General features: G+C 41.5%; 1 protein-coding gene across 3 annotated transcripts in view; it reads right to left on the bottom strand.

Annotated features, from left to right (window-relative positions):
* Positions 1 to 15,579, bottom strand: part of LOC108714671 (cadherin EGF LAG seven-pass G-type receptor 3-like) — a 152,167-nt gene that overhangs the window by 28,271 nt on the left and 108,317 nt on the right. For all 3 annotated transcript variants that reach the window (XR_005967069.1, XM_041590844.1, XM_041590843.1), the window contains exons 7-16: positions 13,978 to 14,141; positions 10,605 to 10,730; positions 7,767 to 7,936; positions 6,209 to 6,394; positions 5,927 to 6,037; positions 5,660 to 5,828; positions 4,380 to 4,521; positions 3,935 to 4,055; positions 3,622 to 3,805; positions 2,314 to 2,415 (exon numbers count right to left, since the gene is read on the bottom strand). Coding sequence is in view for 2 of the 3 variants with exons in the window: in XM_041590844.1 (XP_041446778.1) it covers positions 2,314 to 2,415; positions 3,622 to 3,805; positions 3,935 to 4,055; positions 4,380 to 4,521; positions 5,660 to 5,828; positions 5,927 to 6,037; positions 6,209 to 6,394; positions 7,767 to 7,936; positions 10,605 to 10,730; positions 13,978 to 14,141 (1,475 nt within the window). In the remaining variant the exon portion in view is untranslated. The remainder of the gene's footprint in view (positions 1 to 2,313; positions 2,416 to 3,621; positions 3,806 to 3,934; positions 4,056 to 4,379; positions 4,522 to 5,659; positions 5,829 to 5,926; positions 6,038 to 6,208; positions 6,395 to 7,766; positions 7,937 to 10,604; positions 10,731 to 13,977; positions 14,142 to 15,579) is intronic.

Genomic DNA, 15,579 nt, shown 5'->3' on the forward strand with positions numbered 1-15,579 from the left:
ATATACATATAATGTGGCAGCTCCCACGTCTCCTTTATTGGCGGAGTTATTTCATCCTTTCGATGGACAGGTAGAGGCTAGACCATAGCAGCTGACAATTGTATTCCGAAGGGTAATGGACAGTGTATGGGCATTTTAAAAGGGGTAGTTCCCCTTTAAGTTAACTGGCTCATTCTAAGCAACTTTTCAATTGGTCTTCATTATTCATTTTTTTTAATCGTTTTTTTAATTATAACTTATGACTCTTTCCAGCTTTCAACTGGGGATCACTGACCCTGTACAGCTACAAATGTATTGTTATTGCTACTTTTGATTACTTGTCTTTCTATTCAGGCCATCGCCTATCCCTATTGCAGTCTCTTATTCAAATCTAGGCATGGTTGCTAGGGTCATTTGGACCCTAGTAACCAGACTACTGAAAATGCAGACTGGAGAGCTGCTGAACAAATAAAAGAAATGAAAACCAATTGCAAAGTGCCTTAAAATATTGTTCAAATGTGAACAACCCCTTTAAAGGAAAATGAGTATTATTTACCCCGTGCAAGACAAGGTGCAATCTGTCTATTGTACTTTGCAATGACAAATACGAGATATGGGGAGCACTACTTACACTCGTCAGGTGTTGTTGCATACGGTGGTGCTTTTCCTTAGACGTACGGCCACGTCCACATTCAGCCTTTCACAGGAAAGGCAAGCACTTCACCACTTCTTGTTGTGCAAATAATCCTTAAATTTAGCCAGTTTTACCACTCCAAGTACAGAACAATACTTCGGGGGGTTTGCACCTCCCTTCGTCCCCGACGAAGAGAGGTGCAAACCCCCTGAAACGTTGTTCTGTACTTGGAGTGGTAAAACTGGCTAAAATAAAGGATGTTTTGTACTTTCAACCCTGCCTTGAATGTAACAGAATAGACACAGATCTCTGTGCTCCAAAGCAGAGAGAAGAAACCTTACTCCAATAATGCAGCACTGATTGTGTTCAGAATGACTTTCCACATAAGGGACAGGTGAGAGAAGGCACATAGGTGCCCCACTTGTTCCATATCCACTAACCCATCCCCCCAAGTAAGGGGGCACTACCAGTCACCCACCAGTGGTGCACTCTGCACCTATATCTGAATTTCCAGTCTAGAGCTAGATGCGGCAAGATGCAAGTTCTTTTTAAAGAAACACTAAGGGGTGCAATTTTGCGTGCTTATATATGGGGTCAAAGTAAATGACTAATAAGGGCCAGCTAATTACCCCCAGGGGCACAACTACACATTTGTTCTAATTTACAGACAAGGTCAGACTGGGCCAGTGGGACAACGGGAAAAAACCTGGTGGGCCCCAACCCTCGTGGGCCCCGCCGGCCCAGACCTGATCCCCATAGCCAGCAGCTCCTGACTGGTGATTGCTTAAAGAAATGATGAGTGGGTTCACATTGGCGGTATGGAGAAAGAGGGAAATTTGCCTCTGGGGCAGGGGGATTTGCAACGGTGGTGGGGTCTGAGGTGATTTTCGGGGGGTGGGCCCACTGGGATTTTTGGCTGGGCTGGGGGGGGCAGGGGGCCCTGATGTGGCAGCCCCGGTGGGCCCAGACCCCCCCAGTCTGACCTTGTTTACAGATCACTTGCTCTCCCGGATTGCTGTTCTCTGCAGTGAGCACTGGGATTGAAAATCTGGTGCTACGGGCAGAAAGCAGTGTGAAGAGGCAGAGCAGTTCTGTCCTTACAACCTGCCTAACAACAGGGTCCCAATGTGGGCTGAGCCTCCTGACACTCCCTAACTTGCTCACTTAACGCACTTAAATCAAGAGGCATCTCACGAGTCTCTGCTCTCCAAAATGGCCATTGCTTAAATGCCTGTGCAAAAAAAGTGCCAAAAAAATGCAGATTGCAGCCTTTTCACGCTGTGCGGGGCACTTTAAATAATGCCCTCAGCCTCCTGGGCAGATCCAGATGCAGACACGCAAAAATTACTTTTCCCAGATATCAAAAGGATTGCTGGAGAATCCAGTTTGTTCAGAATTACTAAACAAATTTGGGAACATCTTGTTTGAAATCTTGCCATTCCATTCATGGCTCCTCATGTTGCATTATAATAAAAAGCTACACAGATTCTCTCCTGTCTGACAGGGAACTGACAGGCAAAGGGAAAACAAAGTAGGCAGAAATTAGCAATGTTTAGCGATTGTGAGCCAAAAGCCTGGCAGACATGGTGCAAATATTTGTAGTGCAATGATAGTAGGAGGCAATCTGTTCAAGTCGTAGGTGGAGAGGTTTCCAACAAAAACCCGAACTCAGAGAGCAAAAATCAAAGAGAATTACTCACCCAACGATCCTTTCGGGCACGGTACGGCAACAGGAAGGCCAAACTTGGTCCTGGGCCACCAGACACCTGCTGTTAATGTTTTGGGGCAACCATCATAAATCACTGTGAGAGAGGAGAATGAGGGAGGACATCAGTACATCACTGAAACCATATGGCTTTTTCCTATCGATATACAGTACGGCTAAACCACTCTGATCTCATATTCAGCACTACAGGTGCTTCTGCCACCACCACTTTTGGCTATCTATTCAGTTCAAAAGAGTAAAATCAAAATGCTTTTGCAAAAATACTCCTAGCTGTCCAGGGCACAGACCCACACCTTTATAGATAGTAAACAGTCCAGATATGAACTCTGTCCTGATATGAACTCTGTGTATATTTATTGTGTGATTTGTCTTCCCCATGTATACTTTTATATATATTGTACTTTTATGCATTAGACAGCACTGCGGCTCCTTAACATCGCTTTACAAGTAAAGTTATACATACATACCAGGCCCGGACTGACAATCTGTGGGTTCTGGCAAATGCCAGAGGGGCTGCTATAAGGTGCCATAGAAAGTCAGTATTTAGTGGACTGGGTGGTGGGGGCTATTTGGGCCTCTGTGTGGGCTGATTGGGCCTCTGTGTACCTGAAATGCCAGGGCCTATTTTAATTCTCAGTCCGGACCTGATACATACACAAGACTCCCACCTTACTACCCATCTTCCTTCTTCTCCTGCTTTCCTCATACTTTCTCTATATCTTTCTTCTCTATACATCATTCATTCATATCCTTCATACACACTCTTTCCCTACTTTTCCCCACTCTTTCTCGTTATTTTTTCTTCTCTACCTTTTTTCTACTGTTACCCATCTTACTGTTAGCCCCCTTAAGCTGTCTCCATAACCCTTCCTGTTTATACCTATTTCTTTTTTGCCTTTTACTCCCTTCACTTCACACATTTTTTTCCAGTTCTTACATACAGGGACATTGATAGATGCCAGATTCCAATTTTATATAACTTTGTTATGTCCTTCTCTGACCTCTATCTGTTTTCCTATTCTGCTCTTCCATTTTTTTCCCTCCTGTTCACTACCCACAATACTTCTTATGCTTGTTGCTCTTTCCTTATTATTCATTTTGCTTATTAAATACTTTAGTTGTCTCTTTAATAATGACTTTTACTCTCCCCATCCTTACAGCGGTGTACTACTGTATCCCTATTGATCAATGCTACTGGAGGTGCCTCCCATTGGTCTTAGACAGCTGCTGATCTACGTAGCCAGTGTTCCTTGTACAGCACAATATGGAACCCAAATCTTACCTTCACAGCCGCTTGGTGAGACCTGAGCAAAGGGACTATCACAGTTGTTACACTCACGACCAATCACGCCAGACCTGCAGTAGCACTGCCCACTTTCCTGATCACATGTCCTTGACGAAGAGCCAATAGGATAACAATCACAAGGCAAACATGTATCGCTGCCTTTGGGACGGTAATGAAATTCCTGCACATGGAACAGAATGAAACAACTCAGAAGACCAGAATAAAAGAGGATATAAAAGCTGTTGTTGTGCAAGGGATAAGAGAAACCAGTTCCTAGGAGATAGCTACCCCACTTTCTGCTCCTTCTTACCTTACAGTTACACTGCCCATTTGTCTTGTTGCAGTCTGGGTCAAACCCTTTAGTCACATCACAGTGGCATGGGCCGCAGGTTGAATTCCCCCACCATCCCTTTGGGCACTGCTGGTCCAATCTAGGAAAGATATTTATAAAAAAAAATATATATATATAATAAAGCTACATACCTATAAGTGAAGCTTATTCAGTTGATTGGCCTAACTGAAATGAAGTGCGTTGATCCACAAGTCATTGCACATTGCAGATCACTTGGATCCAATATACAGGTATGCTACAAAGGAATGCACCTATGGATTCTGTTCAATAAAATTAGTGCACTTTGCCATGATTTTCCCCAAATGCAGTGTTTCCCAGGAAAACTCTGCCCACTAAAACCTGCTGCAAAATGTGGCAGGAGAACTGCATGCAAACCCCATACCTGTACCTCAGTTCATCGCACCTGTGCTCACAGTACTGGCCGATGTGATTCTTGCTGCACTCGCAAGTGTAGCCCATCGGGGCACTGGCCTGGTGACGACATAGTCCTTTGTTCTCACAAGGGTTTAGCTGGCAGACATCGACGCAGTTCTCTCCATAGTATCCTGCAGGCAAGCAAAGACACTTTATCACTCAGTACAAAGAGCTGTCAATGTTGATCGAGTTACTGCACTCAGCTCGGCGTTTCATGAAGAACATCAAACTACTAAGTACAAGTGATGAAACAGATCAATCATCCCTAACTATCCTATAAGCAGCCCAGCAATCGTGTGTGTGTGTGTGTACACTTTTATTTGTATAATTAGCGATCATGCCATGGCATTTTACTGGAGAACGAATCAAAGGGAAATCTTAAAATGAAAGGAAATTTAGAATGAAGCCAAATGTATGAAAACCATTGTCTGACTTCTGCAGATTATACATTTTATGCAGATTTTATTTGATATATGACACAGCACTATACAGTTGGAAATATCCATGGCGCACCAGCAACTGTAGGGGCCCCACTGGGCCTAAATACTATAGAAAGAAAAAAAAACCATATTTTCTCGAGCATGGACTTTTTCCCACACTAATAAAACATTTTTACTATGTAACCATCTCATTCTCAGAGCTTGGGGGGCTTTTACAATGTAGGATATAAAAAGGACAAGAAGGATAATATAAACCCTACTTTTAAATATAAGTTCCACGACCAAGTTACATAAGGTGGCCACAGACCTAACAACTACGATCTTTCCTGGAAAAGATCTTTCCAAGAAAGATCGTTCATTTCAACACACATGTGTAGAGCTGAATCGGCAGATATACAGATAGAAACAATAGATTTCTACCAGTATCTGATTCAGCACTAACAGCGGCCGATGTTCTGGTGCCTACAAAGGCGCCAATCAAAATTTTCCATCTGGTCAGCGAGCCGACCAATATCCAAACCTTCTGTTCATATTGGTCTTCTTGTCTCCTGCCATACACACACCAAATATCGTTCCAAAATGTGTTCCTTACAATAATATCGGTGCGTGTATGGCCACTTTAAGCCGCAGGCTAAGTGTTTTTATACTGGTCACAGGAACACCTCAAGGAGACATACAATGGCCACCCTCTATGGTATTTGATTGATAAGCCCAAGGGCTGAATCGATGGATACAAGTTGGGGAACAAGGCTGATTGATTTATTATAAGAAATAGAATCTAGCTGCAGTCAAGAGGTGGGTTAAAAATCAGCAAACACAAAATACCCACCTGGGTGACAGACACAGGAGTAGCTCATCCACTTATTCACACAGGAGCTGTTTCCAGGACACAGGTTGGATTCACACAAGTTGGGAGTACTACAGCCAGGCTTAACATTTAAGGCACTGCTTGGCTTAGGCAAGGTTATTCCACTCTGGGTCTCTCCTAGGCGCACTCCCTGGGAAATTAAAAATTATAGAATTTAATTTCTCCCAAAAGTCATGTGACTTCACAACAGGAACACAATGCAAAAAAAACCAAAAAACTATTTATTACCTGTATACAGCCTTCAAAGCCATTTTTCACCTCTCGAGTTCCAGGAACTCCTCCAACGTACAGGTGCTTGACCCTAAGGCCATGCAACTCGCTGCCAACTGTTACAGTGTCCTGTGGAGGTACATTCAGATTCTTTGAGAAAGTGACATTTCAAATAAAATGACTACTGTGTATACACTTCACCCATGCAAAAACAAAAACATTTTTCAGACAAGGATGTCAAAAGCTGCACGACATCTATATTCATTATTGAAGCTGAGTTAGCAGATGCAGTGTGGGTACCTGATAGAGCCCATAGTCCAGGTTGATGCTGATAACATAACGAGTTTCTCGCCCACTGCGCACATCTCGTAGCTCCATCTGTAGGTCGTGCCACTTGCCATCATTCACTAACATCTGATCCAAGAGAAGGGTGGAGGTTCGGCTGGAGCCACGGCTGACAGAGAATGAAATCAGGCCAGAAACGAGCTGGGAGAGTTGAGATACAGCAATCCATCAATTATGGGCTGTGTGAGCTCCAAGTGACTAATGGGTACTAAATAGGTAGGTAAGAGGCCCTTTGCTCGTTGGGGCTAACAGGATTAATACCCAAACAGGTGCTCCCATGACATCCGTTGAATGACTAATACAGTTTCTACAGTGTCATTGTATCCCATTATAATACACAAAAGCCATGAATATCTTGTAAATTATATCCTTATAAACGGTGAGTTCTGATGTCATCAGTTATAAACAGTGAGTTCTGATGTCATTTCTGTCACATGACTCTGAAATTTGTGTATTATAATAAATAAAGTACCCCCAGTTGCAAAATATGAGGATATTAGAAGTTACCTCAGTGTTCCATGACCTGTATAAAAACACTCAGCCTTCGGCCTCGTGTTTTTATATGGTCATGAAACTCCTCGGTAACTTATAATATCCTTATATTTTACAAGAGGGGGTACGTTATTCACTATATTACATAATTTAATAACTATTTTTGTCCCCTTTAATTGTAACTTGCCTTGAACACTTAAACCTATATTTAATATACGACACTGGGGGGGTCATTTATCAACACTGGGTAAATTTGCCCATGGGCAGTAAGCCATGGCAACCAATCAGATTGCTGCATTCATTGTTCTTATTGCAGCTGGCTTTAAAAAGCTAATCACTGATTGGGTGCTATAGGTAACTGCCCATGGGCAAATTTGCCCAGTGTTGATAAATGTGCATCACTAAGTTTGCCCAGAAGCAGTAACCCATGGCAACCAACAAGATGCTTGCATATAAACAGGTGACTAGTGAATTCTATCTGCTGATTGGCTGCTACAGGTTACTGCCCCAGGGCAAACTTAGTGCCTTTTAATACATAGCCCCATTAGTGGCAAATGATCTGTCCCCTCAGTGTTCAACTATTTGAGTAAATAGTAATTTTCAGAAATCTACAGGTATGGCAGTTCTAGTTGTGCATTCCCAAGGGTCAACCACATAGCAGACCACCAAGAAATCAGATGCATCTCATGCAACCATATGACTCTGTATCCACGCAGGTGAAGACTAACCCTACACAGAAAAATAAAGTTTGTGATCTAATTACTCCTGCATGCAGTGGCAATTCTTTATGTTGTGCTGCACAGCTGAGTCTCTAGAAATTGTAATGCCAACCTAATGCTGCCTTTTAATAATTAAATTATAACAATAATTATAATATATACAGTGAAAATCAAGATTTCTCTACTATGGGGTGGTTGACATAAAAAAGTTGACAGACCAGCGAGTGGACACACATGTATCAAACCAGGAGAGGCAACAGCCAGATAAGGAAGTAATTGGGCCAAGGAAGCAATATATTTACCTGGCACAGGATAGTGGTGTATTGACCAGCATGCGTCTGCAGCAACACCCCATCTGCCCTGCGGGTTCTAAATACCAATCCAAGAAACCAAGGAACGGAGATTTTCACATCATTCTTGAAATCCCAGGACAGGAGACTGCTTCCATTGAACTGGTTTGCATGTTGCAATGCTGGGTGTAAAAAAAAAAGATATGAGATATGTATGAATTCTTCTTTTTCCAGAGTACTGCAAAGAGCCCACCAAGTAACTGCACGCCATCTGCTAGCCTGAGAATAAAGGATTAATACATGATGTGAACTGATATTGGATTGATAACACAGACTGCACTTGATTCTCTGATTGCACTCATGTATGCACATATCTCCATTCCAGGCCCATCTGTATGCTATGGAATGAAGTACCCCCTACTGTACTTAATCAGAGCATTGCAATTCACTGCACAATTCAGACTGAAAACTACATGCGGACTTGCAATATCCTGATTACCTTCCAAAGATGGTCCTTTATTTCCTATAATACAGCGGCATCTTTAGAAGGAAGACGAGGAGGGAAATTCAGATAACATATTTATATTTAAATGGAGATTGGCTTAGATGACAATAATAGATTAGGCAACACTTGAAAAACGTAGCTACGATCCAATGACGTCGATATCAGGACTGGGTTTCAGGAAGGCAGCATGTTACTTGAAATGAGTTTTGAAAGCATGAATATTTTACATGTATAATTAATCATTAAAGTTTCCCTAAGTGTTTTTGCTGATGTTGTTTGGTCATATCGGCAATTATAACTGGGGGTGAGAGTACCACTGTACAGTGGGTGCCGTGCTTGGTGTAGTATAGCATTCTCTAAATCAGGGGTCCTTAACCTTTCTTACCCATGAGCCGCATTTAAATGTAAAAAGAATTGGAGAGCAACACAAGCATGAAAAATTCCCTGTGCATGCCAAATAACAGCTGTGCCTCCAAACCTGGAATTGAAAAATAAGCACCTGCTTTGAGGCCACTGGGAGCAACAACCAATGGGTTGGTGAGCAACATATTGCTCGCAAGCTACTGGTTGGGGATCACTGTAAATGTAGAGACTCTCCATTACTCACTTCCTTGTCCCCACCATTCTCACAACATAATGTCTGTGTTTTGGGACCAGTAATGTACTGGGTTTTGGGTACAGGTATGGCAGTTGGGTATGAGCTGTCAGAGGGGTTGCTTGTATGGGTTTAGTAGGATAGATCCAAACCTTTAGAACAGTGGTCCCCAAAGAGGCTCATGAGCAACATGTTACTCACCAATCCCTTGTTGTCTCCCACTGTCCTCAAAGCAGGTATTTATTTTTGAATCCCTGGCTTGGAGGCAACTTTTATAGTGCTAAAAAAAAAGCCTCCTGTAGACTGCCAGTCCACATAATGGTGACCAAATAGCCAATCACAGCCCATGCAACCCCAGGAACTTTTTGTCTTGCTTGTGTTGCTCCCCAAATCTTTTTACATTTGAATGTGGCTCTTAGGCAGTGGCGTAACTACCGGGGGAGCAGGGGGTGCGATTGGGCCAGGGCCCGCACCCCCTCAGGGCCCCCCAGCAGCTCGCGCACCACTGTGTTTTCACCTAAATGCGACTGTAAATGCAGCCGTTTCCGGGTGTACGGCGGGGGCCGGGGCCCGGCTGCAAGTCCCGCGCCAGGGCCCGCCCCCCTCTAGTTACGCTGCTGCTCTTAGGTAAAAAAAAGTTGGGGACTCCCACTGTAGAACATGTTATGCAGTGGTGTGCTCTTCTGCATACTTATCAAAGTCCAAATTTATCTCAATATTTTCTGCTCAGGTTTTTTCCGCTTATTTATTATTACATTTTCCAGAAAATTCCCGAAAAAAATCAGATTTTCACATTTTTTTTGGATTTTTTTATCCGATTTTCACAATTAGTGCACGCAACCCAGCGCACATCAAACAATCGTGGAGACTTCTTCCATTGACTTAAATGCAACTCAACAGGTCTGAGATTTCAGATTCTGACTTTTCCATCCTCGGGGGTTTAATAAATTCCGAATTTTTCGTGATTTTCGCATTCAGAGTTTAGTAAATAACCGCCTTAGTGTACACGGCACTAATTCACCCAAATTACTTCAGGCTTTTCTTTGTATGGAAGGGCTGGGGGGTAAACTGGTAGGATCACTCGGAGCAGCCAAAAGCCTTTGTATAAATTGAAAAGGTGTGTTTTCTGTACAAATCTCTTTGATTATAATATGTTGAATATACACTTTTGATTATTTATACTGACAGTGGGTGAGAAATTGTCATGCGTGTCACCACTTGGGGTAGTTTATGGTTTGCCTGGCCATGGGCACCTCTAGGCTTGACCAAAGCAGGTAGAACAGGCGCACACCCTTATGCAGATCAGCCTGGTGCACAGTCTTAGAGGCTCCGGCAGCCTCACATAAGCTATAGAACAGGAAAAGATGGGCACACAGGCATTCAAGTTGCAGGATATACCCACTCGTATATTGTGCGGAATGCAACGTTTCAGGGTCACGCCCCGAAAACATTCTCCTCTAAAGGGGCGTGACCCCGAAACGTTTCATTCCGCACAATAAACAAGCGGGTATATCCTCTAACTTGAATGCCGGTGTGCCGATCTTTTCCTGTTCTACACCTCTAAGCTTGAGCCAGATGGCAGTCTTTCTCCTAGCATTTACACAGACAGATGCACTGGCTCTGGACTAAAAGTACATAACTCCATTGCAATGCCAAGAACCTTATTTGGTTATTTTGAGAAGCAAATGGAAACAGTTAAATGAATAGGAGTATAAATGATAATACCATTTGGGGGTATGTGTTTACTCACCTATCCTGCAGTCTTTGCCCCCAAATCCCAAAGGGCAGTCACAGTTGAAGGAACCCCATGTCACAGAGCAGGTGCCTCCATTTTTACACGGGTTGGAGTCACAAAAGGTATGTTTTCCATGGCAACCTACAGAGGGTGCATAATTACAGCATATGGGTTCCATCTGGCATGTACAGTATATGCGAAATTGTATATCATTTACTGTGTCACACTGTTACAGAACAAGGCTTTCTATTTGCTTTTTATTGGATACAATATAAATATATACCACTGCCTGTGCTTTCTATTTATACCAGTTACAGTATATACATTAAAGAGCATGCTATCTGCTCCATACAAGATACAGTATATATAAGCATTCGCTGAATCCATAACTGAATCCAAACCCTAATTAAATATCGATAAAGGGCCGAAATGTTGCCCTTTTCCTATGCATTCGAATAAGAGACTGGTATATGACTAGGAGAGGCCTGAACAGAAAGACGAGTAATAAAAAGTATCAATAACAATAAATGTGAAGTCTTACAGAGCATTTGTTTTTAGATGGGGTCAGTGACCCCCACTTTAAAGCTGAAAAGAGTCAGAAGAAGAAAGGAAATAATTACAAAAAATATTAAAACGTAAATAACGAAGGCCAATGGAAAAGTTGCCTAGAATTGGCCATTCTATAACATAATGAAAGGTAACCTAAAGGTGAACCACCCCTTTAATATGCTGTGCGTGTGTTGGTATTGGATACAAACAGTTTCTGATTGCCCGACCTGCCAAAAATTCCATCTTCATGAAGCTCACAGTGTACAGTTTCAGACTGGTTTGAAGAGTTCTAGTGATATAAACCATGAGTTTGAGCAAGAGAAGAAGGCAAATAATTCAAAAACTATAAAAAACAATTAACGAAGGCCAATTGAAAAGCTGCTAAGAACTAGCCATTCTATAGCATAAATAAAGTTATCTTAAAGGTGGACCACCGCTTTAAAGTTTTGGTTAGGTGAGGCTTTTGGACTGGGCCATATCCAAATCCTGTTTAAAAAAAAGCAGAAATCTGTTTGGATTTGGTGCATCCCTATAGGCAAATAGGGTTCAGATTTGATTTGGGATATTGTGAACTTTTTACGAAGGATTCAGCCAAATCCAGAACCGACTCTGAACCCTAGTTTGCATATGCTATAAATTTGTTATGATTCTGTACATCGCTACTAGATACAGAAAATGTTAAATAATTAACTTTTTTTTTCTCTTCCAGTGGAGCTTACAGTCAAGAGTCTCTCTGTACTGCCACATACACTCACTAGAGCCATTTTCATCGGGAGCCAATGACCCTTCCAACATGTGTTTGGCCTAAGGGAAATCTGGCACACAGAGGGAATAATGCCTGGTCAGATGTAAGCTCAGCAGCCCAGGAAGGCAGCAATGTCAACTACTGTGCCGCTAATGAACTACTGAACACCAGCAAACAACTAACACCCAACAGAACAGGCTGCAAAACTGAGTTACCTGAAAAGCAAGAGTGAGCATTACAAAAATAATGTCCCCCCCTGCTGGGAAATAGTGGCTGCCTGTGCCACGCAGTTGCTGTACTCACTCTTCCATCTGTTTAACATTAGATACAGTTTATATCTCCGTGCCTGTATCACACTGTTACAGTTCATTGCCGCCCATCTGCTTTGTACAGGACTCAGTATATATTTCACTCCCAGCATCATTTTTACTGTATATTCCTGTGCCCGAGAGCCACGCTTCCATTTGTTTTACACTATATATACGATACTCATTTATTTCACACTAGCCCCAATTTTAAATAAACACCAGCTTTATATATATATATATATATATATATATATATATCTATATATATATATATATATATCTATATATATATATATATATATATAAAATAATACATTTTGACGCAAATCTGTATCACGCAAAATAATTTGCTCATAACTACAATAAATACTGTACAGGTATGGGACCTATTATTCTGAATATGCTGCGTATTTACGCAAAGTGTGAGCCACCAGGGCAGAGAATAGAAAGGGACAAACACTGCTTTTTAATAACAATATATATATTAATAACTTAAAACCATGGAAAAATTGTAACGAATGTATATTGCAAAGTTGCTTAGAATTATGTTTTCTTTTATAAGGCAAAACATTATTTTTTGGGTTGACATTACCTTTAAGTCTACTAGAGAAGAAAGCATTAAATAGACCCAATATGTTGGTTTTGCTTCCAATAAGGATTAATTATATCTTAGTTTGGATCAAGTATAATCTACTGTTTTATTATTACAGAGAAAAAGGAAATCGTTTTTAAAAAAGTGGATTATTTAGATAAAATGGGAGATAGTCATTCCCGAAATTCGGAGCTTTCTGGATAACGGGTTTCCAGAAAACGTCCATACCTGTATGTAGTTTTTAGTATTTCTGAAGCCCCAAAAACCAAAGGTGCTGTTTAAAAAAGGTTGAGTTAAGCAGGAATGAGGCTCACAATCAAGTGGGAGGGTGAAACCTTGCAACGTTATCCTGTGTTTGAAAGCCTCATAAGGGCTGGGACACACTGGGCGATTTGGGGAGATTTAGTCCCCTGGCGACTAATCGCAGCGACTTTCCGCTACCAATCTTCCTCGAATGCCTGCCCTCGCTCTGCGCCTGGCTAAGATTAAAAATCGCCTGCGCTAATCACACGCGGCGATTCGTTTTCCGAAGTCGCCCGAAGTTTCCTCGTGGGGCAACTTCGGGCGACTTCGGAAAACAAATTGCCATGTGTGATTAGCGCCGGCGACTTTTCATTTTAGCCAGGCGCAGAGCAAGGGGAGGCATTCAGGGAGAAAAGTCACGGCGATTAGTCGCCAGGTGACTAAATCTTCCCAAATCGCCCAGTGTGTCCCAGCCCTAAAAGTACATGCACAGTAAATAAAAAGTAACAATATATAGTGAATAAAGTACCCCCTTTTGTAAAATATAAGGATATTATAAGTTACCGAAGAGTTTCATGACCATATAAAAAGACGAGGCCGAAGCTCATGGAACTTCTAATATCCTCATATTTTACAACTGGGGGTACTTTATTTATTATAATACACAAATTTCAGTGAGTCATGTGACAGAAATGACATCAGAACTCACCATTTATAACTGATGACATCAGAACTTACTGTTTATAAGGATATCATTTACAGGATATTCATGGCTTTTGTGTATTATATATTTATAAGGACATCAAAAACAAGCCTAACCCATTGTATGCACTTAATTAGTAGGCACGAAACCCACTAGGCTTGTTTGACAGTTGATTAAAAACTTGATCACTGAATCTGCAATACAGACACTACTCAAATGACTTCATAGTGAACACGATATTGTCCTACCTGCAGACGTGCCGTTGTTTGCAATGTAAGACGCTAAGTCAATCTTTTTGTGGTCAACGTAGAGATCCCTCATGCACCCTATAAATTCCCTGTGCGCCACAGGGAAATTCTCGGGCAGATTGGGCACGCCCCCTAAGAGCAAGGGTCCTGTGAGGTCCAGAGATCTATAGGAAAGCAAAGCATAAACTCAATGATCTATTCAGAGCAACATGATAGGTTTATGGCATTGTCTTCAGGGAATTAACAATGAACCTTGAGATCCATAGTAAATATGAGATTAAACCATCAACAAGAAGATTAAATCACTATCATAAGGAGAAGAAGAAAAGAAAACAGACTGAATTAGAACACGAGTTATACTTGTTGTGTTGATTCTTTATAATAGGAATTTTACAGACACTACTCTGCTTAAATGATCCCACTCTCACAAAGATGGCGAGCCACAGAATATGTGCTTTTTTGGGGCACTAGATCTAACACACTAAGAAAAGAAAGGGGCTTTTTATCTCAACACAAAGACACGATTGACTATTCACCAAAAGCCTAATGGGTTGGCAATTGAGTAATGGGTTTTCTGCCTGAAACTTTCATATTGTACCTTCACAACTCAATATACACAGTAAGTTAAAAGATGACACGTGAGTACAGACATTGAAACTGAGTACAAGTAGCAGAAATCTGACCCATGATGGACTTCGCTGGCATGTGCTTCCATCTTTATATTGAGGATGTGCAATCCAATCTAACAAAACTCATAACTTAAATTATGAGGGGAGACTGTCACGGTTGGGGTTGTTTTCTCTGGAAAAAAGGCGCTTGCGAGGGGACATGATTACACTTTACAAGTACATTAGAGGACATTATAGACAAATAGCAGGGGACCTTTTTACCCATAAAGAGGATCACCCTACCAGAGGCCTCCCCTTTAGACTAGAAGAAAAGAACTTTCATTTGAAGCAACGTAGGGGGTTCTTCACAGTCAGGACAGTGAGGTTGTGGAATGCACTGCCGGGTGATGTTGTGATGCTGATTCAGTTAATGACTATAAGAATCGCTTGGATGATTTCTTGGACAGACATAATATCAAAGGCTATTGTGATACTAAACTCTATAGTTAGTATAGATATGGGTATATAGAATTTAATTAAAAGTAGAGAGGGGTGTGTGTATGGATGCTGGGTTTTCATTTGGAGGGGTTGGACTTGATGGACTTTGTCTTTTTTCAAACCAAACTATGTAACTATGTAACTATGTAACACTGGTATTCAGAGAATAATCTGCACAAACACCTAAATGGAGTGGGTCGCCATTAAGTTAACTTTTAGTATGTTACAGAATGGGCAATTCTAAGCAACTTTTCGTTTGTTTTTCATTATTTCTTTTTTTACAGTTTTTCAATTATTTGCCTTCTTTTTCTGACTCTTCCCAGCTTTGAAATGGGGGTCGCTGACCCCATCTAAAAAACAAATGCTCTGTAAGGCTACAAATGTATTGTTATTGCTACTTGTTCTTACTCATCTTTCTATTCAGGCCTCTCCTATTCATATTCCAGTCTCTTATTCGAATCAATACATGGTTGCTTGGACCCTAGCTACTGAATTG

This window comes from Xenopus laevis, chromosome 4L (genome assembly GCF_017654675.1).
Source record: "Xenopus laevis strain J_2021 chromosome 4L, Xenopus_laevis_v10.1, whole genome shotgun sequence".
Taxonomy (NCBI): domain Eukaryota; kingdom Metazoa; phylum Chordata; class Amphibia; order Anura; family Pipidae; genus Xenopus; species Xenopus laevis.